This window comes from Aptenodytes patagonicus, chromosome 11 (genome assembly GCF_965638725.1).
Source record: "Aptenodytes patagonicus chromosome 11, bAptPat1.pri.cur, whole genome shotgun sequence".
In the NCBI taxonomy this organism is placed as follows: Eukaryota; Metazoa; Chordata; class Aves; order Sphenisciformes; family Spheniscidae; genus Aptenodytes; species Aptenodytes patagonicus.
Window position 1 is genome coordinate 11,433,418 of NC_134959.1, and position 26,434 is coordinate 11,459,851.

Here is a 26,434-nt window from a genome sequence, read left to right on the forward strand (position 1 = left end):
AACAGATCAGTATTAAACACAATTTTTAGAATACTGTGCAAGTTGTTGCAGAACTTAGGCTTCTAAAATGTTTTGCTGGCTGTTCTGGTAGTGGAGGTGGTACGTGATGTGTAGACTGGGAAAGAAACCAACTGATAACTTGTCATGCAAGACACTACATATTCAGTTGTTGGGAGTGATTGTTGTACTCTGCTCTTCAGAGGTTGTTTCTGGTAGTCAAAGGTGTATTTAAGTTTTTGTCTATGTAAAATACCAGATGTAGTTCTAAATATTACCCTTTACAGAGTGGCGAAATTCAGTCTTACTCATGATGTGGCTGATATTTCAAGGTTATCAAATTCAGACTTCCTAGATAGTTACAGCTTTAACGACGATGATGATGATGAACCTACAGTTTTTGGGAAACTCAAATGCCGTGATTTGAATGTCTTCTGTCAGTGTAACCCTTCACCCAGAAGGTCAAGCTGGAGCTGTAGAGATGGAGTGATGTCAATCACATCGCACTGATTTTACCAGGCAATGGCATTTGGGTAACAGCTGGCAGCTGCACAGTTGTTCCTTTGCATATTTTGCACTTGTCTTTTGACTATGAAATAGTGAATGGCTGTGGTGGGCTGTCACTGCTGCTGTGAGTGTGCTAACGGCCACTAGATGGAGGAATTTCACCAGTATTTTTCTTTAGCCTATTTTTAATTACCTCTCAAGACATTCATTTGATCAGTACGATTTCATACAGAATATTAATATATGCAAAGTTGACAGTATCTTTTAGCAATATTCAGTCTAGGAAAAAACTCATAAAACTAAAGTTGCATAGCTTATCAAATTCATATTTTAAAAGGAAAATTTGCACTTCATGGCAAAGCTTTGATGCATCTTTTCTTTTCAATGCTTCACGTCTAGTCTAGTGGCCTTATCTGAGCCATCTCTATCCATGCTCCGTACTTGGAACATGGGTACAATTTTCCTTATGTACTTCTGAAAACTTACTTTTTTTGGTTGCTGGAATCCCATGTTATATTTTATCCCTAAACAAAGAAAGAAATTAAAGTCATTATTTCATAAAAATAAAAACATTAGTTTCATTTTTGTTGGACTGATAAGTGTGTCCTCTCAGTAACTAAAAGGAAAACAGGAACAAGTTCTGTTAATGCAATGATAACTAGACCAATGATGAATCATAATTAATCTATATTTCATAGTAACAATACTCCTTGGAAGGCCTCTTTATTTATAGATGTCATAACAATTGTGAAATGGAGTGAATGTTTCTACCTCCCTTTTACAGATGGGGAAACTGAGATGGAGAAAAATGATTGCTTAACCTCAGCTAAAAGGCCAGTAGCAGAACAAGAAGCAGCTGAAATTCATGATCTCAGGTTAGAGCTCTAAAAAAAGGCTGTTCTTTGTGTATTTAATCATAGTAATAGCTTTCACTGAGTACTATCCTTTGTTGTAAAACCAAAGCAACACACACTGGAGTTATGTATAAGTGAGGTAATGTTTGTAGAGTTTTGGAGAGACAAAACAACACAGAAAAGTGATGTCTACCTGAAAATACAATAATAAAGATGTGAAAATCCTAGAAGGCAGCTTTAGCAGATGTGTAGTATGTCTTTACTGTTCCTAACCTCTGCTAAGTATAAGTTAATAATACAGGACTGTATAATGGAAAACACTTCTTAATTATGAAATTATTTTGGGGCTTTTCAACTTAAAACCGCTGTCATCACTGTCACTGGTGCTTGAGAACTTCAGTTGCTTGAAGACTTTAGTTTAATAAGTCTGCGTTACAAATCCACAGCCTTTTTGACAAGGACAATTACAGGTAAAGGTATTGCAAAGCATTATGAGTGAAAGCATCACTGGAATAGCTCAGTCCCATCAGATTAATTTTTCATGGTACTATGAAAGCTCTTGGAAACACTGTGCGTGCATAGTTCACATTGTACCTTATTGCAGTTAAAGTAGCAAGTTCAACTTACATGATCAATCATGTTTTGTCTTTTTAAATCAAATCTACAGACTGATGTTTATAGTAGAGTCTGAGTAAAATTGCTATGGTTATTTCTATGCTGTTAGAGCTCATCTAGCAGTGCTCATTAGTCCTTTGGCTCATGTTTGAGCTTTAATTCCACTACAGCAATTTGTTAGCAATAAACTCAAGTTAAGGTGGATGGGAATATTGTGATTCTGTGCCTGTTAAAAGCAAAGGGCATATTATTTTTACTTCATCAGAAATAAGTTCCAGACATCTTATAGAAGGAGTCTTAAGCCTTTTCCTAGCTGCTTCTCAAGAATGTTTAACTGCAAAATAAAGTCAGAAGGTATATTCTAAAGAGAAACAGAGCTAATCTATAGCATCCTTGTGTGGGTTCTGGAGGACTAAAACTGATTCTGTTGCACCAGGCTTTAGGAGATGTTATTGAGCTGTTGTCCAGTTCTTGATGTGATCAGTTATATTACACAGCAGTAGAATAAATGTGGCTCTTCGTTACAGAGCAATGAAGGTATGGAAACTGCTGTCCAAAAAGAATAGCAAAAACTGAGCACCAGCACTTTGAAAGAATTGATAGTAGAGCATGGGTGATCTGTTTAAACCATGAAAATGTTCTGTTTGTCAGCAGGTATAACCTCTTTTCTTTTGCTAACCCTAAAGGCATAACTTTAAGCCACTTGAGCTAGATTTGCATTGGCTGCTTGGCCTCTGCCCTAAGACATCATTAATACAGCTAGTTGGAGTAGTTGCTTAACTTCTACTTTAGGCTTTCTTGTAGCAGAGCTTGAAATAATATTTGATTTTCCTTATAAATTCAGAATATTGTTATGCTGTCTCTTCTCTTACAGGCAGAAATCATACATGTCAGAGTTTTGAAAAGTTAACGTGGTTAAGAAATTTAGTCTGGTGTTGTGGGTTGGTCAATTCTACTAATTTTCTATGGATACCTTTTGGTTTCTTGTGTATATGTAATATAATGCACTTAACATTATAATGAGAATTACTACAGACAATAGTCACCATTCTGTTCAGTACCGATTTATTCCTCTCAGGTATTTCATTTTTGGTCTTTCTTTAAACTGGATTGAGTAGTGTTAAGTCATGCCTCGTCCTCTGTCACAGATCTTGGAGATTTACTTTGGCTGTCAATACTGCCAACATGCATAGGTGAGAATTTACATAGAATCATAGAATAGTTTGGGTTGGAAGGGACCTCTAAAGGTCATCTAGTCCAACCCCCCTGCTGTGGGCAGGGACATCTCCAACTACATCAGGTTGCTCAGAGTCCCGTCCAACCTGACCTTGAATGTTTCCAGGAATGGGGCATCCACCACCTCTTTAAAGATTATTTATATTTTATAAAACATATTTAAATATTTCTCCTACTGTGAACTAGTTATGCCTACGAGTGTAAGATAGGAGAATGGTTGTGCAACCTTCCCTGAAAGATAAGATGATACAATGTCTACAAATCCACTCCCTTTCTGAAAGCATTTTGAGCTTTTCACAACTGAAAACATAAATAGGTGAGAAAAGACTATCGTAAAACTGGGCAAGTATTTTTGGACAGAATCAGATGCAAATATCGGAGCACTTGCTGTGTCCAAATTGTAATGTAAAAGTTAGGGTTAGTTTTTTTCCCCAGGTTTGTTTAGTTATAGTCACTTGTCCTGACTTCAGCGGGAGCAGTGATAGCTTGTAGCAAAACCACACTTTGTGTAATTAGCCATTAAAATTGGTATGTATCTGCCATGAATAATAATTATTTAAAAAAAAACCTCACAAAAGTGCAAAGAGCAGGTATGAGACCTATCTTTTTTTGTGGTTAATTATGACTAATTGTGTTTTTTGTAGTAGTGCTTCATAAAGGTAACTTATTTGAGAGACTAATACTTTGCACTGATATGCTGTGCTTTAAAAAATTTTAAAATAAATGCTAGTAGGAGATGAGTAACTGTTTAAAAAAAAAAGATTTTTCATTTAGTGGCTTTAAGATGTAATCAAAACAACAATTCATGTTTAATGTAAATGTTTAGTGAAGCACTTGCCAATCTCTTCAGTGTTTTCCGAATTTGTGACTTCTAAAGTTGGCTTCTTTTAGCTGTCTTTCTCATGATACAGTCTGTCACTTCAGATTTAAAGCTACATGGAAAAAACCTCCTAAGTGCAGTGAACTCAAGGGAAGTTATATTGCACAGATCTACCTAATCAAAATCTAAATTTAATATTATGCTACATCTTTACTATCCATGTCACTTACCAGCTCTCAGACATTATTGCCAAAATGGTAATATTTTTTTGCCATAAATAAACCACTGGTGTCTGCTGCACTCAGGTGAAGTTAGTGATCATTAAATGTTTGGTACCAGACACAACAATGACCAACATCTTGCTAGTGCTCAGACAGAGAGAATAGCCGAGAGACAGAATCAGTCTGTCAATTGTACATTGTTTATGTCAGTTTTCATGGTGTTCTTTTCTCTTCCCCTTGTGCAACTATGATTTTCCAGACCTGAGCTTTGGCCTATGTTTTATGTCTGCTTTTGTTGTCTTTTATGAAATACGAGCCTTATGCTTCATCCAGTGCTACCATATAGTCAAACCCATTGTGAGCTTTTCTTTTTTTTTTTAAATGCTACTAGCAACACAATAAAATGGCCTTCATCTTCCCTGTGTAATATTATATAGCTTTGCCTCTCTGCCTTCTCCTCTATCTCTGCTTCAAGACCTAATTTTGGTTTGCCTCTGGTGTTTTCCTCTGTTCTGAGACTACACTACAGCTGAAATATTTTTTAATAAAAATGATAACTTCAAGTCTGCATCTGTGACTCCATCCGTTAATGGGCTTCTATGAGTAGTGTATACTTGTTTGCTTCATCCTAACTGATTTGTGAAATACACTCTGGAAGGGCTGTTACTATCATTGCATGAACATCTGCGTCATGTCCTATCTGCATACACTCCAGTCTTAGGTCTTTACTCAAAGACAACAACATGTACTTAATCGCAGAATGAATAGTAGACTAGTACTCAGAATTCTAATTAGCATGAAAAATTTTTAGTTTGAAAAGTATTTTCTCCAAAATATTGGTCAGATCATCTTTTGCCCATTTTTTTGTCATTTAAAATGAACTCAACTTGTACAGTATAAAAGAACTGCCTATTTCTGATCCTAACTTACTCTAGTGTCTAATTGTTTATATATGGGAATTACTCATTAAATAAATTTAATTTATTTTAAGATTGCTACCATTGTAAATTATTTGTTTTTACATATATATATAAAATATATATGTAGTGTACCTATTTGGAATACTTCTTAAATATATAAGCCTTTTGTTGGAAAATGCTTTTATTTTGAAATTGAGGCCTAATTAATAGAACAAACCTTGTGTGTATCTGTTTTACTTGTTTGCTATGTATATATCCTTTTATATCTAAAATTTATAGTTTATTTGATTAGTGAAAACCCCCTCAAAAGTCCCCATCTAAGCTACGTACACAGTACCTCATTTTAATGCAGATGAAATTAATGAGGCAAAGTAAAGAAGGCTTAGCAAAGCTGTAGCACAGCTTAAATTGCACATCAAGAAAGAAGCAAACCTATACAGTGAATCTATATGATCTAACCTCTTTGAGTCCCCAGTGAAGCTGCAAGTATGCAGTCATTTCCCACAGATGAGTAAACTTTTACAGTAAATGCATTGTTAAATGATACACTGCTGAGCCCTTGTCAAAGCTAAATGCTTAGTGACATTGTGTTTTACAGAGACTTGTGAAGTCGTGTATTTCTGAGACGCAGTGTCTATTTTCACATCTGTTTCACACTAATCGTTGCAATCATAAAGATAACACAAACAAATTTACTGTATTCCCTATTAATGATAGGGTGCATGCAGGAAAACCTTGAGCTGCCTGCAATTTGACCAAAGAACTGTCTGTCACTCTTGAAATGAATGCAGTCAAACACAGTCTCCGTAGCACCTCTCATTTTTATGGCGCCTTTTTGTATCTGGTGGCAGAATAATTGTATATATGACAAGAATTATTTTATTTATGTATGAATTGTAAGGGTGAATTATTGGGGAACTCATTTGTAATGCAGCTTTTCTGGAAAAAAATTAGATGTAAATATTTTATTCTGATATCCATTGCTACAGTATGTACTATGTAGTGATTTTTTTTTTACTTTACATCGCAAAGCATGGTAGGTGATTTGTTACTATTCCACCTTTTCACACGTGAGAAGCAGAGAGGCTAATAGCTGCATTTGCCAAACTGATCCGATTTTAGGTTGTCATATTTTGAATTACAAACTCAAATATTGATTGTCTGAAAAATTTAAATCCAGACTCATACAGTGAGTCTTTCATGTCGAGATTAGAATGCAGGTATCTGATTTCTAATCACGATGTTCAGTTCACCACATTGCAGATGATCGCTCAAGTAGCGATGTAGTTTATCCGCTGAAGACTAAGGTTTTGAGGCCCAGATTCTGCTGCTCATCTCTGGATGTACTGGATTCTTACACACAGCCAACTGCCTGCATAGCATGTATCCTTAATATGCCACGTGTCAGTGGACTGTGGGCTGTAGAAACACTTCCAGCTTGTGTGAAGCCAGGCCAGCAGGGTTGGGGATTGAGCTGCTCAGAGAAGGATCCTTCAGTAAGCTTTATTGCAGGGCACATGGGCTGTATGCAATATAAAGCTGCAACTTCTTAAAGAACCTTACTGTGAGACTGACTTATTTTTGCCCCTGGTAGATGGTGTGTGTTCCAGGGGAGTCCTGATTTTTATAGCCATGATGGAGAACAAGGACTGTTGACTTGAGAGTACTTCTTTTTGCTTCCATGGTGCGATTTTAGTATTTCTCAGGATGCAATTATTGGCTCCTCTTCAGTGCTTTCTACAATATCTATTTTTTGGCTAACACTTACAGCCCCCTTTTTTTTGTACTTTTCCTGCTCTTAATATTCATGCTTCTGTTCTTTCCAATTATTTCCTTCCCTTTACCTTTCTTTCCCTGTATAAAGAATTCTCAGTCTCCGCTCTGACTCTGTGATCCAGCACTTTTGAGGGTGTAACAAAAGCTAAGCTTGTAATATTTCCAGAAACAAGAACGTCTGCATTTGATTAACTCCATTTTAATTGATCCTTCTCAAGTTGAAACTTAAACTTGTGTTCTGTTGCTTTACAGTTGTCCTCACCAGTGATGTTGATGCTGAAGGGAAAAAAAAAAAAATCACTTACAGGGAAAATCTAGCTGGGATATTTCACACTCTTCAGAGGGATGTTCATTAACAGCAACATCTGACAGGATTGCATTTTTATTCTAATAAAAATATACTGCATTTCAAGTAAGATTTATAGAAAAAAGATGTTTCTTTTTTGAGTGCAGTTAAATAAAATGATGTTTATTTGTTTGCTCTGCAAATGTTAAACCCTCTTATGTTCTCATGCCTCCATGGTTCTGGTATGCAACATCGATCTCCCATTACTCTCTGTGGCAAAGAACCTGATTCCTTAAGTCCATCTTGCTGATTTAAAGGAGCTGAAAACTTAACAGTCAAGTTTGATGGTTATTTCCTTTGCACAGAGGGGGATGGGTAGAATGTTTCTATGGCTATTTCCCAGTCTCCACCGTAGCCCTTTGGAACACTAAGTTAAGCATGACTCTTTGAGTAAAGAGCTTCCTTTTTCCCTATTTTGGGAAGACATAAGAAGTTTGCCAAGCGACTGAGGGTTAGGGTTTTTTTTAATCTCTTTATGAGCCTTCTTTCATATGTGAGTTCCTTCGTAAATCAGGTAACTCATTCTTCCTGAGTTCTTAGCTTTTTGTTTCAGTCCTACCATTGCCAAGCATGCAATTTTTAATAGTTTAAATGCAGTCTATTTGAGGAACTTTGAACTCTGACTTGTGGCTTATTCTTAAGCAGTTGTTGTGGTGAAGTAGAATACTTCCCAAAAAGATAGCCATTCACCCTTGTTTTCCCATCTCCTATGCTAGTATTGCGCACAAACTGAATTACTTCATATTGATCTTGTGCTTTTCAATCTGAGTCAGCTTCAGAGAGGCAGGCATTGAATCTAAGTGAAACCATTAGCTTCATATTTCTAAACCAGCCGGATCTGCAGTTTCTCCATCCCATAGGCAGCAGGCAATGCAGTATTGTGCTGCGTTTGTGTCATGGGGTACTTATGATGGTAGCAGCTTGTGTGCACTTCAGTTGATTAAAACACGATTACTTTGGCTTTTTGTAACTGAAATGACTTTCCATCTTAATGAAGTAAGGGAGTCTCTGGACAGAAGTACTGTATATGGGGAAAGCAATGCAATTCTGAAGGGCATACCCTGGAAATAATTAAAAGCGTTAGGTTCGTTCATCAGTTTGAACAAGAAAAAAATTACAAATGGGGGAACCAAAGTAGAGAACAGTACACACATTAAGTGACTTTTAATGTTTGCCACTTAAGGACTTTCATATTGTCAAAGAACTTGGTATTCCCAGTTTGTCTGTGGTACCAGTAGCCAATCCTGTATGTCCAAATCAAGCAAAACTGCACAAAGTCATCGTTCTGAAGCACAGCACTTGCTGAGTTGTGGCTGCTGCCATGTCATTGCTTCCCTCTTGATTCCCTGATTAACTCCCTTGTAGCCAATACTCTTGGTGTAATGTTCCTCTTGATATTTTAACTTAGGCCATCCTTCGTACATGGGTTTCTCTGCTTTTTCCTGTAAGGGATTCTTGGAGTAAAAGATCACAGTATGGAGCTGGTACCTGCCTTTTCTAAATGTGGGTGCCACCTGAGTATAGTGTTTATGTCTAAACAATGTTTCTCAGATAAAAGAGCCAGGCTATCCTCCTGCTGTTGTTTCTCCCTCATAAAGGCTTTGTACCTCTTGGACAACTTGCCTCATGTCTGTTTTGCTGCACATACTGTGTTAAGTGTACTCGTAAGAAATACCATCTCCTGAAACTTCTGTTTATTTTTCCATTCTTTTAAACACAAATTCATGTGAGAAATAATTGTTTTGATATGGCTTGCCTTGTTTTTTGATTCATCAGGGTCAAAGCGAGAGAGAAGCAGAAACAGAAATGGTAGCATTTTAGAGGGATAAATTCCTTTTGAATCAAAACCCAATTAAAGTGTTGCTGTGACTTCCTGGTAAGTCCCATCGCCTACATTTCTGCAGTGACTTTGTTAGCTGAGTATTGTTTGAAACTGTGGTGTTAGTCTTGTCCAGAAAGTTATTAATTTACATTCAGACTTTGTAATGAGGCTTTCTTTCATCTCTCCTCTACTCCATTGCTGAGATCGTAAGTTGTTTGAAGAGAAGATTCTTGCATTACTTGGAATTCAGAAACCCTGATGCTTCTTTGACTTGCAACATGCTAATAGAACAGGTATATGAACCCTTAAAGACAGACACATGCTCCTGTGGTTTTTTCATAATGTTCTTATGTTCTAAAATATACTGAATCTATCTCCTTGACTAAATAGTCATGTAACTTACACTTGGTCTGTTTCCTTGATAGCTAATAAAGGAAAGAGAAATGCATGGTACCTTTATATTGCAAGCTTAATTGAATGAATACAAGAAGCTCTTTGTGAATTTATTATGAGGAAGATACCACTACTTGTTTACTTTGTCTTCTCTTTGCTATTTAGCCTTCCTAATTAGAGTACCATTTTCTGACTTAATTTATATTTGATAAGAATTCTATGAAGAAAGCAGAAAGTCAAGCCTCTGCTATTGCATTCCCTATTCCTTTTGTGGACCTATCCCTGGGAATATCGTTAATTAGCATCATTAGCTTTCAGGCACTGTCAGCAGTTACTTGCAATTTCTACTTAATAACTTTCAGTTATTCTCCATTCTCATATTTAATATTTGCATATTGCCTTCATAGCATGACTTTGACAAGGGCATTACACTTTATTCAGGTTTATTAAAAAGTAAAAGCTAAGGTTTAAAATATAGCACTGCATTTATATTTATTAGTCTGTAAGAACTATTCAGATAGCCAGAGGAGTTTCAATGAATCTCAAGCAAGCACTTCATGTAATTTGTGACTGTAATGGAGAAGGAGTTAGCTAGCCAAAACAGCTCACCTAGAACCCCAGAACTGTTTCAAGAAATTGTGCAAGTAGGACACTAAAGCTTCAGTGGTCTTTCTATTGGAGGGAAGACAAAATAATATAGGTAGAATTCTGGACTGCTTTCATGTCACTCTATAGAGACATTTCTTCGGGAGAGAGTGCAAATGGAAAGAGAAGGCTGCAGGCAAAACTTAAAAGGTGGATCTACACAGACGTGCCTCTGAGTGATGAAGTTCACTGATTTGATAGATTGAGTGTGGATCAAATACCACAGATGTGCATCTAAATGCTGTGTTGTTATGTTACAATCAATTAGTTGGAACTGATACGGTTTCCCTTTCTCCTGTTCTCATAGTTAATTACTGACAAGTCTTCCTAGTATGAGATCAATATCTAGTATTTTTTAAAAAGAGTTAACACCTGTAACAGCTACAAAACATCATGCAAAAGGGGTGATAATTGGACAGACTTTGATTCATGACCTGTGAGAAACAAGCAGGAGTTCTGGAAAGGCTGGGTGTGAGGGGTTGAGCTCTTTGCCAGGCCTTTCATTCCTGACTAATGAGCAACTGAAGGACAGTGGTGATTTTCTGTTAGTCATTTGTCACCCGCCCTATTCTTCTCCTTTGTGGAAGACTTCCTGTTTCTTGTTAAGGAGCTCACTTGCACTCCTTCTCCAGCCAGACTTTAGTGACTGATTGGTAGAACAATTTGCTTGCATAAGAATAGCGTCTTGGATTGACTTTCATATCAGTAAGAATGAGGGGGAAATGGTTCTGCTCAAAAACTGAGTGCTGACTACTTCCAGTATCCATGTGACATTACGTGGTATCCAGAACTTATCCTGAGCTGGAAACCCATGTAGGAAGAGTCAAAGTGCTAGTCTTGAATTTTAGTGAGCTTGAAACTTTTTAAGGGTAAATGCAGGCCATTTTAAGATGTTCTGAAACTTCTGGAACTCACGACTTTAACTTTTTTGTGTAAAGCTAGAAAAATCCATGTAAAGCTAGAAAAAGTGGTCATTATTTAATTTTAAAGTTTATAGTGTTTTCTGGGGAACTGTCCTACTCCTTGACTAAATACAGTCAACCTAAGATGCTATCCAGGAAGATAAATGATTTGAGTAATCACTAGTAATTCAAGGAAAAAAAGCCATGAAGTTGAAAGTGGCAAGAAAGGTGTATATATCCTGAAGTGTCTTGGGAATGGTACAGATCTCTCCACTCTGAAGGGATTATGCCTTGTTACCTCATTTAGTGATCCAGACCTTTGTCTGTCTTTTCAAGGTCTTACACAAGTGAAATACCTAACTTAGTAACAATCTTTCTCTTTGTTCTTCCCAGTTTCTGCATTCAGTGGGGATACAGATATTTTAAGAGATGGATTTGCAATTAAAAGTAAGGGGAAGATGACAGTCTTTAGTGGTATTTGGTTTGGGAGTTCTGCTGTACTCATGGCATACTTCACATGGCTTGTGTGAAGTTAGTTTTCAAAAACAGTACACTGCCTGCCTGCCTGGAGAAGGAGTTGTAATCACCCTCCACCAAGGCTGTGATTGCATTTTTCTACTTTGGACACCATGTTGAGGGATTTGTCTTTAGCAGCATGTTTCACCGAAAGTGTGTTATATGGCAGCCGCTCACCTTTACATCCTTGAAAATAATAACAGTGCTTTCTCCAAGAAATTGGAGACATGCTCTAAGATAGCTCTAAGAAATATACTTAAAACAGAGGAGTGAAACACTTACTCCACCCGGAGGTATCTAGTTTTAATACTGTGGAGTCTCCAGATGCTGTAATGTTGTTTCAAGAAATTTAAGAAATTAAGGATAACCAAGCCAAAGCACAAGTTAAGTGAATTGTTCTCAAGTCCAATTAATAACAATGCTGATGTGTCAAAGGATTTCAAGCCTATAGTGGCAGATGATGTGAAACTGCATCAAAAATCAGATGCAGAGAGAGTGGTGCCTATGCCTGACGAAATAACGCCAGTAGGTCAAAGAGGCAGTCAGATACTGTTATTGTCCATGGAGGCCACCAGGCATATCAGGAGGCATTTCTCTATCAGTAAAGTGGCAGTTTGGTGTTTGTGTTTTCTCCTTGGCTATGTAAATGTCAATGAAAATTGGTAGTAGGACACCTGGAAAGCAGGACCTCATGTCTGCACAAGCTGTCAAATATCTTCTTACCTTAGTGTAAGGGACAGTGCTTGAGGACAGGAGGATTTTTTTAAAATGAGAGAGAAGTTCTTTTGTTCTGGTGAATGGGATGAAGAAGCTTCACTAAGGTAGAGTAATAGTTCTTGCTGCCTAAGAAATCTCTGACTTATTAACCCTAGGGAACAGGAGAAGAAATTCATAGTAACTTGAGAAAAGACTACTAAACAAGGAGAGAGACTGAAAAGTGTTAGACTTCTCCCAGGAAGATTTGAAATGAACAGAGAAACCTATTCAGGCTGGAAAGGGGAAAAACTCCACACAAACACACTTGCATACCAGATAAGGACTGGTGGTTCTCAGTAGGTCTAAACTATTTTGTACTAGACTGTGCTAAAATGGACATGCATTGCTGAGGGTACTTAATGCTTCACATGATGTGTGAGTGTCTTGCAGGTTCAGGTGCTTATAGAACATATGGTTTGAGCTTAATGAAGCATTATGTCATGTGGGCATTTTAAGACAATCCAGCAGGAGTGGGATGTAGAGGACATTTGCTCTGTTAACCCCTGCTCACAACTCTTACCATTAAGAACTGGATATCTCTGGGTCTGATCCATTTACAGCTTGGTATTTGCATTGGAGGGAGGCTTCTGGTGCCTCTTTCCCTACACGCTTCCCAGCACAACTCTACATGCACAACGAGCTGCTGCTAAAGTAAATGGCTTTCCCCTATCCACATGGCTCTTCTGTTCACTTTACTAGTCACTGCCTCTGCCAGGTCACTGTATTTTCCTTCCTCTCCCCTGCACAATTTAGAAACGTGGGATCTGACAGAATAAAAGAGAAGATGCAGCAGTGGTGTGGCAGTATACCTCAGGTATGTGGGTGAGAGAAAAATAGCCTTCTGTGGGGACTGGTGATTGTTCTGTCTCCACACCTGGATGAGCTATGCTGATCTTCTAAAGGGGTCACATCTGCTATGGCAGGGAGAAAAGGCAGGTGGCTTCCTTTTGGTCACTCTTCCCCATTTTCTACATGTGCAGCTTCTGTCTGTGCCTGGGCTGCAGGAACCAGAAGGGCTCTAGTATATTTGTCTCTCTGGCACTCTGAACCATTGGTGGTACCTGAAGTGAGAACCCCTCTGCTGCTGCTGTTTTATGGCCACATCTGCATTTTTCTTTCACACATAATAGCACTTCCTAATTTTTCTAGTATCCCAATGTAGAATGGTGTATCAGTCCAAGAAGGGGCCATATGAACTGAGAGATTGAATTGTCTGCATCTACCTTGACAACCCAAATTTGGGATACAGTTGCTATGACAATTGATTTTGTAAGTCAGTGCATACAAACAGCGAGTAGCCAACTGGTTGCTGAATATGGTTATCTGGAATGTAACTTTTATTTAGCTGATGAAAGTGTGTGAATGTGTCTGACTTCACTGAAAGCTTTTCTACAATGATCATTGTTCAGAGCATTTCAATATATTCATGGTTCACTCAGCACATTGCATACAATTATATACAACTCATTCTCTCCATTATGCATTGGCTAAAGGATTTCTGAAGTAATCTGCCACTCTAAGTCAGTCTTCTGAGACAATTGTCTTACAGATGGAACTATTTCCTGACAATGAAGCACACCACTTGACTGGATGTGTGGCTTACACAGTGTAATTCAATATTGTAACTCTTTTTGATGCCTCTGCTCTAGTGCCAATTAAACCCCAGGATTGTAGCAGAAAACTATGTACGTACAGGACTTTATCTGACCATTTGTTTCATCTGAAATGCAACCCTTTCACTTCAGATGTGGACTTAAAAGTTACTTAACTTGTTGAGTTTTTGTTAAGAATGCATACAGGTTGCACTCTTACATGTAAACACTAGGTAGGACTTATTTTTAAGTCTTTGAGAGTGGTATGCAACTCTACTAGGTAGCCTCTAAGTCCTAATCTTTTGTGTTTATCTCAATTGTTTATTATTAATAAATATTTTACCTTTGACAAGTCAATTCATTTCAGTCTTTATTTCCACTTTTGATGTTATGTTAAACACTTACATTCAAAGTTGCGATTTCATTGTAACTGCAGGTGACTATTACATTTAAAAAGAATAGTATTCATCAGAAACCTTTTACTATTTGCAAATCTGATTTGGTGCTCTTCTCATGGTCTTATAGTTGATCTATTGGGGGGAAAAATAAGAGAATTCATATTACTTACTTCAGTGGCTGAGTTCACTACAGCTTTATTACTTATTGTTCAGGAATGGAATATTTAAAACCTCTGAACTCCACTGTCTGAAGATTTGCTACTCTGAGAATCGGAATTGGAAGCGTGGGTTTTAAAAAAAACTTTGTTACAGTATTGTAACAGCTCCTGTTTAAGCAATAGTTATTTATGACTGTGTAGCACTGTCTTTTGAACTATGAAAAATTTGGCATTTACTTTGGTGGGTACAGGATCAGTTCCTTGGTGAGCGAGTAGTAACGCATTATTGATTTTGCAAGTGATGGTAAACTGCTCTCCTAATCTTTTTACTCATGCTGTATCTTTTCACTGTACTTTTCCCAAAAAGGATTGGGAAGTTAGCGCTGCTCCACTGAAACCATGTATTTTGGAAAACTACAGTGGGCTTGCAAAAAGCAAGTTTGTTCCTGTTAAATTTTATTAAAGAAAAAATATTTGATAAAATTGTCAGTGACTTTTTTGATCTCTGCAAGAACTTTAATGTAGGAAAATAAATGTGTATTAAAAAATACTCAGAATAAAGTTTTGGTCACATTTTTTCATTTCTTTGTGTGTCTGCCTCAAGAAAAATTAAAGCCATCAGGAAGATGTATGAAAAAGAACATCACTGTTTCACACACTCTCACTGTTTTCCAGCCTTTTCTTCTTGCATAAAAAGGGGACGGCATTTTTAAAACTGTCATAATGCCCTGTAGGAGAAGCTTTAATTATCCAAAAAGATGTCAAAAACTAACATAAGGACTAAGTCAGAAATAAAAATTTTTTGCATCATCGTTTAGAATGAATTTATATGTCTGTGTTTCCTGATGCAAATCTAGCTTTGCTTTTTTTTCCTCCCTTTTAGATTTTCTTTTTCATCTTAAAGCAACTAAGGCCTTCTGGCAGGAATTGGTTTTATGCTTTTCATGCAATCTCAGATTCTGTTTTCACAGATGCTTTAAACTTTCTTTGGTGGAGCTGAAATGAACTGAAACTTGCAAAGGCATACCACATGCAATTTCAGATAGCTTTTCTATACTTTCTGCTATACAGGACATAAAGATTCCATTTCTTTTGAGAAAATACGTAGTAGCATGGCCTTGAATCCCTTCCCATAACTGCTTGTGCACTTGGTTTGTTTGCGCGAAAGCGAATTTCTTCAGAGTATATTCCTGAGACAGTATCTCATGCCAATTACACAGAGGAACTTGAGAAACCTGCATTTTCACTTGTATGGTTTGTATGTAGTGCAGGGCTGATAATCTTATAAATGCAGAATATATCTTACATGCATAAAGTAAAACCATTAAAATTATAGGAAGCTTGATCTGATCTCCATTTACTACCTCTTAAATTTGGATCCATAGCTCTGTTTTGCTTGTGAACAAATGAGACTCCAGACTATCAATTGACATAACTTTCCTTTTCCCCTCCATTAAGGAAGGTGGTAATTGCCAAGCCGTTGACAGCAAGTGCTGGAAAAAGCAGTATGAGTGATTTCCTTGGTGACTGTCAGACTCTTCAGACAAGGCTTTCAAACTACATTCATAATAACAGTGTGGGAAAGATAGGCAATGTGGTCTTTAGCGAGCTTGTTTCTTGCCAATATACTGAAATCAGCTACCAGCAATTCCAACTTTGTACTGGTGTATTAGCTTGGGGAACTCACTGAAAGACTAAATGATTCATTGCATTCTTTATTTTTACAGAGAAGCAATAATATCCTTAAAGTTTAGACACAGAACCTGTGGTATGAAGTCTGAACATATTTTTTCAATGCTGGGTCCTCAAGAGATCTTTCTTATAGTGACTAATTTTGTATTTCATAATGGTGTGTTTCTTGAAAATGCATTCTGTCAAATCACAAGACAGCAGATGCTGTCTTGGAGTGAATTAATAGAAGAAAAATTCTTAAGTAATCTGCTGTTAGTAAATAGCTAAGTATGGGTCAGGCAGTTTCTGAGTGTGTTACTTAATGTAGGCAACACTCATTTTGTGTCTTGCTGATTATGTTTTAAATGGACTTAGTTTTTAACAGTTTGCAAGGTGGTAGGTTTCAAAGCCTGTGAGACACAAAATTAGGAGTTTAGCATGCTTGACTTGGTCTGTAGGTTCGGGTTCATCACTAAATCTCTCTGCCTCAGTCTCCACAGCTATAAAATAGCAATAATGTGCTTTCCTCAGAGGAGTGCAGTGCATGTTAACTGATTGACCAAGAACATAAGTGGTTGGTGCTCTGCAAACATTATAATGGTGGTCTCCTTAATTGAGGATTATATTGCTGATCACAGGCAGTGCTTTTGAGCAAGGAATGACTTTTTTTTTCTTCCCTAACTTCTGCCCAGAAGTTTCCTGTCGTATTTTGTGCTACCTTTTTTTGTCTTGGAATTTCTTGCAAGTTCTGTCTGTGTTTATAAGTTAACATTGATGAACATACTCACTCTTGACACAGACGTTTTCCCAATGCTCTTACTGTGTGTGCTCCTTTGATGGGATAGATTTTCAAATATCGTTATCCAGTTGTTTGGCCTCACATCCTCTCTCACCTGAAGTGTCACAATGGACTAACCGATGTAGAGAATAGAAATATTCCTTGCAAAAGTTAGATTTGTGTATATATGAACCACTTGTGTGATTTTTAGTGTGGGGGCTTGTAAACTTTATGTGGTTCTATAAAGTGTTTCAAACTAATTTGGATGTGGATAGGATATGTGGTTATTAACCCAAGAGGTTTTAATGTATTTTTTAAAAAAACACAACTAGTTTCTAGTCATATTCTAAAAATCTGCATAACTAACACTGTTTAAACTAAGCCTGTTTCAGTAATTTTTAGTGATGATTTCACCTTTGTCAGTAAGATAATGCAAAGAAATTCTTCCCTGTTACATTAAGGCTACAGAGATCTAAAACTAGCTGTAGTATCTGTTTAAACCATACTTCTCTGAGTCCTCTGAAAGGAACTAGTCTGTCTTTTTGCTGTGCACTAATTTTCCCCCCAGAACTGTGCTGCCTCCTTGTTCTCAGGGTTTTCTTTCTTCTCTTTCAACACCCTAAAGGCATCACAATAAACAAAGTGAGTATACACAAACATCTTGAGAGAAGTGCCTACTAGGATTTCTAGTGTTGTGAATGTTTTTCCACCTTCCCTTATCTGCATGTGGCTTTGTTTGAGGAATAAACTTGCAAATAATTAGAAATCCAGATAGGGATTTCTCTTGCCTTAAAACTACACAGGGACTGAGGAACCCTTAATTCACTTGTTACTGAATTAGAGAATTACTGAATACTAGACTAAAGTAATACAGAAACCCTGGGTCAAGTGAAGAAGTGCAGAAGCCCATTTGTTTCAATTGGATTTAATTATATTTATCTGTATTCAATGTTTCCTTTAACGCAAATCAATGTTCAGATATTCATGACATGTAAATTGCTGCTACTAGTTCAAAACTATTGAATAAAAATTCCCTTCTATGCATCACTGGTATTGAAATTGAGAGAGAGGTAGTAATGAACACATTGCATCCTATATTTTTATAAGAATACTGCTGATTTCATTCCAAGTAAAAGTTATTTTCAATAAAAATCTGTGTAGTGTTTTAGACAGTAAGTTACAGCACTAAACCTACATCTTGTTAAACATAATTTTATAAGAGCAGAAGATATTTTAGTTGCTTTTCATTGTCCAAATTCAGAGAAAAAAAATAGATAAGGTACACTTATTGCAAAAAGCACAACATAGAAATCTGTAATGATTTTCTTCTTTCTTTTTTGTTTTTATAACTGAAGCTGCTATTTTTAATCTACATGAAAGCCTTTGTTTTTGCAATTTCATATTAAAAAAAAAAAGTATTTTTCTAGAACTTTATGCATTTCATAGCCGGGTTGTGTAGTGAAAGCTAAAAACCTGTCTGTTTTATGTGGCTTGCTTCCTAAAAGTAAGCTTGTACAGTAGTACCACCATTTCTCATCAGATTAAGGTGAACCTGCATAACAGCATGGGCATGAAGATGTCAGGCTTGTAATGCTTCTTGTGGTCCGTTATTTTTTCATTGATCTTTACGAGCCTATAACTCTTTTAAAAAGCATGTCATTAGATAGATATTGAAAGGAAAATGCTGATGATGGCTCTACAAAACCAATAAAGCTGCCTTTATTAGCTTTTATAAAAGTCTTTATTGCTCATAGGGTCTTGGTCTCAGCAGGCAGTGAACCATGTTTAGGCATTTAAAACCTGTTTCTCATAGGCATCTCCAGAAGCCTTCACCCCTGCGCTTCGTGCTCCACCCTGTATGTGAACATACTTATTTTCTAAGTTTTGCCCAATAAAGTCAAAATACAGGATCTTAAACATATGTACCTGCTCTTAGGTGTTGCTAACCAGAGGAAGAGGTCAGTGGTGGCTCCTGGGAAAGGAACAAGTTTCTTTGTTTCCAGTATTATAATAGCTAAGACAGTAAACATTAATTTTCATTAAGCACTTTGCTATAAATCTCAGTTTAATATCCGTTTCAGATGTTCTAGATAAATCCTTAACCTTTCAGTTGTTCCCTCTTGTAATCCTGTATCAGTGATGAATCTTGGCAGTGACAAATGGCACTGTTAGACCCTGCAACTGTTTCTGTTCATGCTCTTCCCTATGCATTTTCTTTAGAGGGAGGAGGAGGGGAAAGGGACAGGCTGGGGAAGACAGTCTGAATACTAATGCCCATAAATGGCATCCTCCTTTTCCTTCCCTTCCTCAAACTCTGACCGTGTTTGCAAAAACTAGAAGTCGCCCTCTTAAAAAAGAAAAAAAGCAAGTTGACTGATATAAACCATTTGCTTGTCTTGGTAGTAAATTAAGTAACGTTTGAGGATCAGTTAGTGATCTGCAGCCTTCCGGATCGCTTGGTTCCAACAACGATGCACGTAAACATCTGAAGTAGGTAGATTGTGTCCTAAAGTAGGAGCTACCTTATGCCATTGAGATCACTTGCAATGTTTATTGTATTCTTGCAATAAATTGGCTGATAGCATAGCCAGTATGATTGAAAAATAGTGATGCACACCTTCTTACAGCAACCAGAAAGTCCAGAAATCTGCTCCTTTTTGAAGTTTCTAGACGTTTGTGGCAAAAAAGTTACCAATTGTCCTATTGGAGAGAGAACTATTGTCATACAACAAGTGAGAGTTAACATATGTCATGTAAGTAGCTGCTTTGTGTTGGACTGGAATGAACTTCAACTCTGAAACTTTTGGGTCTGCCCCACCTTTACCACCACCTGATGGGAAGACTGGCAGACAGGTACAACAACTCCTCAAATTTATGAATAGTGTTATTCCAGGTGTCAAAGTGTGAAGGTAGATGTAATTAAGCAATAACCCTGTCTTCCCAAGGGCAAAATAAAAAATGTAACTGTGCTGCTTTTCCAGTTAAGATCCAGGTGAAAACAGGATTTTGACTCAAGGTTAGAATGTAACTTTTAGTGAAATGAAGACACCAGATTAACTTCGGAAACTTTCATTTTGGGAATATTCAGTTTCTCTTATAATGGTATTTCCTGGAATAGAATTTTTATGACTATCAGAAGTATCAATGCATGATATGTTTTAAAAAAAACCCTGAACTAACCAATTCCCGTCCCCCGATCTACTAATGCAATATGAGGTGTTTTAATTTTCTTTGTGTATTTTCTGTTTTGAAGAAAACAGTACAGACAATTTTAAAAAAAGTTAACAGAACATGTCAACTCCTATGTAATGTAACAATTTTGTAGTTAACGCTACTATTAAACTGTCATGAAACATCATAAAACTGTTAGAAATAAAAAAAAATCTATTTGATCAGAAAACTTTTTGCTTGGGATAATGGGAGATACATTTCAAAACCCAAGTTTCATCTGAAAAATATCTTTTGTGACTAGTCTGCTGTAGCGAGGATCTGTACTGATAACATCCTCTGGCCTGAGCAAGCTGAACCCAGCTGTTGCACACTTGTTTGCTATGCGGTGTAGATCAGCTAGAGCTTAAGACGTTGCATGAAACTGCCCTGTGTTAGACTACAGGGACTCCCAGCTGTAATGCTTTTGCTGACCCGTAGTAGACCAGCACAGTGACCTTTTTGTTAACTGTATAGGCCCAGGAAGTTTTCAAATGAATGGGAAAGTCATTCAAGAAAAAGGCTGCAGTATCACAGAACAGGGCAAAGAACAGGCTCTGTCTTTTAAAGAGGTACCTGTCTACAGCTCCAGGCACATTTAAAAGAGCTGAGTATGTTCAGTACCTTCTAAGACCTGGCTCAGACCCTAAATTTTCATGATACTACCAGCTTGATCTCGTTTCCAGTTATTGGTTTAGTGGGAATAATCTTTCTTAACAAGCTCTCAAGGGTGCCACAAAACTTTAGTAATATTAAGCAAAGAGCTTGGAGATTCTCCACCACAATGTGGAGTATAACAGTAAGGATAATGCTTTAATAGCATGGTTTTGTTTGTCACAAACAATAATTAATTCTGTCCTGTCTCTCTGAACAACTGCAATGATTTTTGTGCTATTTGTTAATATATTTAGATTAGATGCTAAAGTGAAAGCCTAAACATGCTGTCATCTTCAGACACACTCAGGCAATTTAGAGTGCAGCTTGTGTTATTGTTTTATAATTCAAGCCTAGTGAAGTCATAAATTAAGAAGCTCATTAAATTTTCAATTGCATTAATAGGAAAAGTCAACTTACTAAATTCTTTAGTAAGACCTAATAACAAAATATTGGAAATGCATCTTTTTTTTTTTCTTTATCTTCGTTAATCCTTGTTGCTGAGATAGCCTTCTCTACCCTTAATATAGGAAAAATAAAGTAATAGGAATATAAATTGTAGAAAACAATGTCTCTTACATGGAGCTTAACATTGATCCTCCTCGTCACATTTTAAAGAATTTTTTAGCAAATTCTCGTGACTGACAGCCTACTCCATAAATAGCTGCAGGCATCTCAGCAGCAAGGTGCCAGCATCTTTGAGCTCTGTGCTTGGCACTGCTTTGTTTATAGCAGCATATCAAATAAAGACTAATAACATTATTTTTATTTGGCAATGCATGACACAATTTGATGCTATAGGTTGAGCTGTTTAAAAAATGAAATATTAAAAATATCTCGGTTTTTCCTGCAATTGGAAATTGTAAGTGTATGTAATGGAGCATGCAAATATGAAACTGCTCAGTGAGCTAAGTCTGTACTGGTAGAAATGGCTTCATATCCATTAAAATCATAAGGACTGGATTCACACTTGTGGTGGATTTTCTTATTTCGTGAAGCTTTTTTTTTTTTGGTACCAGCTAATGGTTCAAGCCCAAATTATTTTAAAATTAATGTAGTTACACCCAGTTACGCTGCAGCTGATTTTTTTTTTTCCACTGCGTGTTAATATGCTTACATTATAACAGTACAAGTACTACAGAAATTCTTCATTCATCTTGATAGGTGTTGTTGGTGTTTAATTTATTCAGTGATTATCTCAGTTATTGCCAAATTGTAGTGAGACAGACAGAGAAATGATCATGAGGGGGCATGAAATGCTTTGCACGTAGTACTAACTCACTCTAGGTAAATACATACACAGAAAGAGAAATATTTGGCTAGATAATTTGAAGACTTCATTGTAAGTGTGAGTTTTCCCAAACAATAGACTAATAACCTTCCTGTTGCCTGCTACCATTCAAAAGATAATTTTTGAGTGAAAAAGCTATCTTCCATATCTAGTTGTACGTACCAAAATCATACCTATTAACTGTTCGCTCACTTAACTGCTCAATCTAGACAAACATGCCATAGGGCAAAAATTAGGTCTGCATTTTTTCAGGCAATTCTAGGGCATCTGTTTCTGAACTACATTCTCCCGGGTGCACAGGTCCAACCTACTGCTCAGTAAATCCAGTAAACTCCTGTGGACTTTAAGGTTTGTATCAGGGACCCATTCAAATTCCCCAGTTCCATCTCTCAGCAGGACATTTAGTAAATGATCTTTTGCCTCACAAAAGTATTTGATATTTGCAATACTAGCTCTTCCTATTTCTCTTGTGAGACACTTAGATACCTAACTGCAAGGTCAACTAGATTTCTCTTTTTCCTTCTGTGAAACCTCTTACTTTTTTCTTGTGGGTGGAGGGGGAGGAAATTGGTACCAGAGGTAAGTGCAGTCTGTCTTGGGATGTGGGGAACATGGAAGTAGTGTTGCAAATGAAGGGTGTCTGTAGGGGTTTTATCACTTAAACTTCTGACACTACTGCTCTTGTAACTTCCTTGTAAAAGATTTCATGCCAATCAGTGCTTCTCAGGGAGGTTTAATAACAGCGTAGGGCCAAGTCATAATCTGATGTGTTCCTGAATAGGGGAACCCAAGATATCACATGTCGCTGGGAAGGGTAGTACTTCTATTCATGCTTTTGTAAGGTGATTTTCCTCTGTCTCTTCTTATGCTGCTGTCACTGTGTGTAATGAAGTGAGTTGCCAGGAAAACAGGATCTAAAGACCCTCTCAAAACATATAGCAAATTAAAATTAATCAGATTTTTTGGTTTTGTTACTTCAAGTTTCAAATTCACTAAGCTAAAATTATGGTACTTTTGAGCCTGATTCATGATTTTTTGATTGCTCAAGATTGTCAATGTGAGACGTGGCATTTATCTTTTTCTTTATCCCCCCCCCCCCCCCCCCAACATCAAGTCTAGCAGGCTTGAGTCTGTGCCGGTGCACCACAGCTGTATGCTGTCTCTAGTCAGGGCTCATGGTAAAACCAAAATATTGGCTCTAGGGAGGCTTCCGTGTCTTCCTCATCTGTTTCAAATGATTTATACAAAGTTTAAAAAACAAACCCAACAAAAAAACCCAAACCAAAAAACCAAACCACAAACAAAAAGAAACAGGCAACTCATAGCTCTGGTAACGTGCTGCCTGCTGGAGTGCCCAGTTAGTTTTCTTTTCCTTGTGTTCCCGTCCAGTCACGAAACCGTGAGTCCTTAATAATATGGACCTCTCTTTGACCTGTGACATTCCTTATTCTCCCTGTTCTTGCTGCTGTTTACTTTTAGCCTCACCTCTGCTGAGCTCAGCTGGAAGGTTGCTAATAACTCCTCCCTTTCTCCTGTCACCAAATGTTAATTAATGGAGTTTTTTCTTTCCTTGAGAAAGGGGACACCCCCACCCCCCAAAAAAACTACACCCCAATGACTAATTGAGATGAAGACACTCTACCCAGTAGAGACTCTACACAGATTCTGTGTTTAATCTAATGTAATCCGACCTGCTTTAGGATCTTCTAGAATATCTGCAGTATCAAAGCACTTCTTAGATCATCGTGAACTGTATAATGCGGTTTTTGCTGGACTTCCTAAAGTCTTCAGAGTTTTCAAATGGATTCTGACTGGGCTTAACTATAAGGTATTTATTTCCAGAGCTAAAGATTGACTCACCCTCAAGATAGAGAAGCATGTCCAAATATTAAAAATTGTTACAATCATGATAATGAAGATGTTCACAGTAATGAAATACTGGTTGGTGAAACTTAAGTATGTTACTCCCCTCTTTCTGAAATGTGGGAGTTTACAAGCAAGTTTCTACATAAGGCAGTATTTTGTTGAGTAGACGGTATCAGCAATGAAAGGACTCACTTTTGTTTTGTTTTGAACCAGTATAGCTCAGTCTTAGGCCAGTTGTTCTTCCTCTTGGCAGCTACAATCCCGTTTGCAGTTCCAGGCTTGCAAGTATCACTTACGGTTGTTATATTTGGAGGTGTATACTAAAGAGCTGAGATACAATGAAGGCTCATGCTCACAGGAGTAGGATTTCATATAGAAATGTAGCATTTCATGTAGAAATGTGATCTGCATTGAAGATGTGCTAATCAGCATCATGATGAAAACTGTTTTCTTTGGTTTGGTTTAAGCATTTATCTTTAAAATATATAGCTATAACAGAACAATTTGGTTAAACTACATGTACTTCTATGCAATGGTTTCCTAAAGATGGTTTGTTAGAGTAACAGGTTCTGGCTTTTCAATTTTTTTCTATTGTCAATCAGAATAATAAGTTTTAATGTACTTTTCCATGTATTTCTTTGAACAACACTGCTGCAATAAAGCACATTAAATAATTTCATTAACCTTGGCCTAGACTTGCACTAAGAATCTCCTTAATTGGGCAAGTGTAGCACAGATGTGAGGTCTATGATTACTGCAGCTATGCCGATCTACTGGCAATGTGTCATTTTTAATGTGACAGCTGTATTCCAGCAATCAAGGGTTACAGCTTCTGGCAGCGTGACGTTCTCATTATGCCATTTCTGCTCTGCAGTAAAATACTTATTTCAAAGCAAGCTGCTTCCTTCTCATCCCTAACCTGAGATCAGAAGTCTTCCTGTTTATTGTTTTGTGACTTTTCATCTAATCGTTATCTGCAGCAGCTGGGTTCATGTTTAGAAGTTAGTGTTCTGAGACTGACCTAAGGTACATTTTAAAAAAAAAAAAAGTGTGTGTATATATAAAAGTAACAAATCAAAACCTGTTCCAAAGTACATTTCTCCTTCAAGTAAATGAACTGGAATAGCTAAAAATTATAGGGGATTTTTTTTATACTTAATTATGTCATATACACAAATTATTTTTATGAACTTGTCTTTCAGTTAATCTATGAACTATTAAAATGAATACTTTGTATAATGATTTCATCTAGGGAATTTAAAAATAAGAGCCATGCAGTATTTATCTTGAGAAGTTGCCACAGCAAAAGCCTGAATCAATTTGACTAATTTCACTTGAGATGTTTTTAAGAGGAATATTTTTGTTGTTTTTATCCCGAAACAGTGGATTTTCTTTAAAGTCCAAGTGGTCAACAATGCGTAAGTGAACTATTAAGAGGTACTATGTTACCACAACAAGATATGCTCACATTTGCAGAGGTCAGAGGCTTTGGACAAGCTATGCCTCTATCTCCTTTCCCCCTTCCCATTTCTGAAGTTGCTCTGGGCATCTGAGCAACTGGTAAAGGAGGGTGGAGTTGGTTTTTTTTAGTGTCATAGACCAAAGAATCAAGCTAAATTAAACGGGAAAGTAACATAAAAAAGCCTGAAACAATTCTGGATTATGACTACATGACCAAAAATGGAACCAGCTTTTCTGGGATCTAGTGACTACATTGGTGTGATAGCAATTGCAATGGAAATTAGAAAAGTATCTTCTAAAGAGAATCACTTTTTATCAGCACCTTATTTTTAATAAGTCAGTGCTGAATTTTAATTTGTAATTCAGTTTCCTTAATGCATTTCCCTTGGGTAACTGAGAAATCAGTATCATTGGATGGATGTATTGTTTTTGCCTCTCTACTTTAAAGGTCACGTCCTAATTCAAGCAACTATAAAAATTAACATTTTTCAGTAATTTTAGAAAAGATTTCTCTGTAGCCTTAAGAAAAGTATGCTAACATGCTTTTGGCAGCAGAATAGTTTGATACATTACTGCTATGTGACAAACCCAATACAGAATCCTTATTAATAATCCTATTAATGTTTCATCTAATGTGAGGGAAATGGTAAATAAATTGTGGCTTTAACCCACTGCTGAGCTTCCAATTACTATTTTTCTCCCTATCCGCTTGCAATATATCATTTTTTTAATATGACTGAAATGTTCTAACAATCAAGGGTTAGGATCCTAACAGCATGGAGTCCTCATTACGTGATTTCTGCACTACAGCAAAATAATGATTGTGAAGCAAGCTGTTCTCCATGTAACACTTACAGAATAACTCATAAGACTACCCATTTACCAGCTTCTGGTTATGGATTCAATTACTTCATGCCTCGGGTTTGTGGATGTTGGAATCATGTCATGCATCTGTCTTGAGCTGCACCATAAGAAGCATTCAAAGTGAATAAATTACAGGTGATGTTCCCCAGGAGCACTCTGAGGTTTTTG

General features: G+C 37.0%; 2 protein-coding genes across 5 annotated transcripts in view; both read right to left on the bottom strand.

The window, feature by feature from the left end:
• The window catches only part of KCTD15 (potassium channel tetramerization domain containing 15), a 230,773-nt gene that overhangs the window by 86,510 nt on the left and 117,829 nt on the right, over nt 1–26,434 (bottom strand). The window lies entirely within an intron of this gene.
• Nucleotides 1–26,434, bottom strand: part of CHST8 (carbohydrate sulfotransferase 8) — a 192,685-nt gene that overhangs the window by 2,874 nt on the left and 163,377 nt on the right. For 3 of the 4 annotated variants that reach the window (XM_076349141.1, XM_076349140.1, XM_076349142.1), the window contains one exon: nt 991–1,028. In XM_076349141.1, the coding sequence (XP_076205256.1) occupies nt 991–1,028 (38 nt within the window). Of the gene's footprint in view, nt 1–990; nt 1,029–6,358; nt 6,498–26,434 lie in introns of those variants that run through there. The other variant, XM_076349144.1, reaches the window with a different exon arrangement.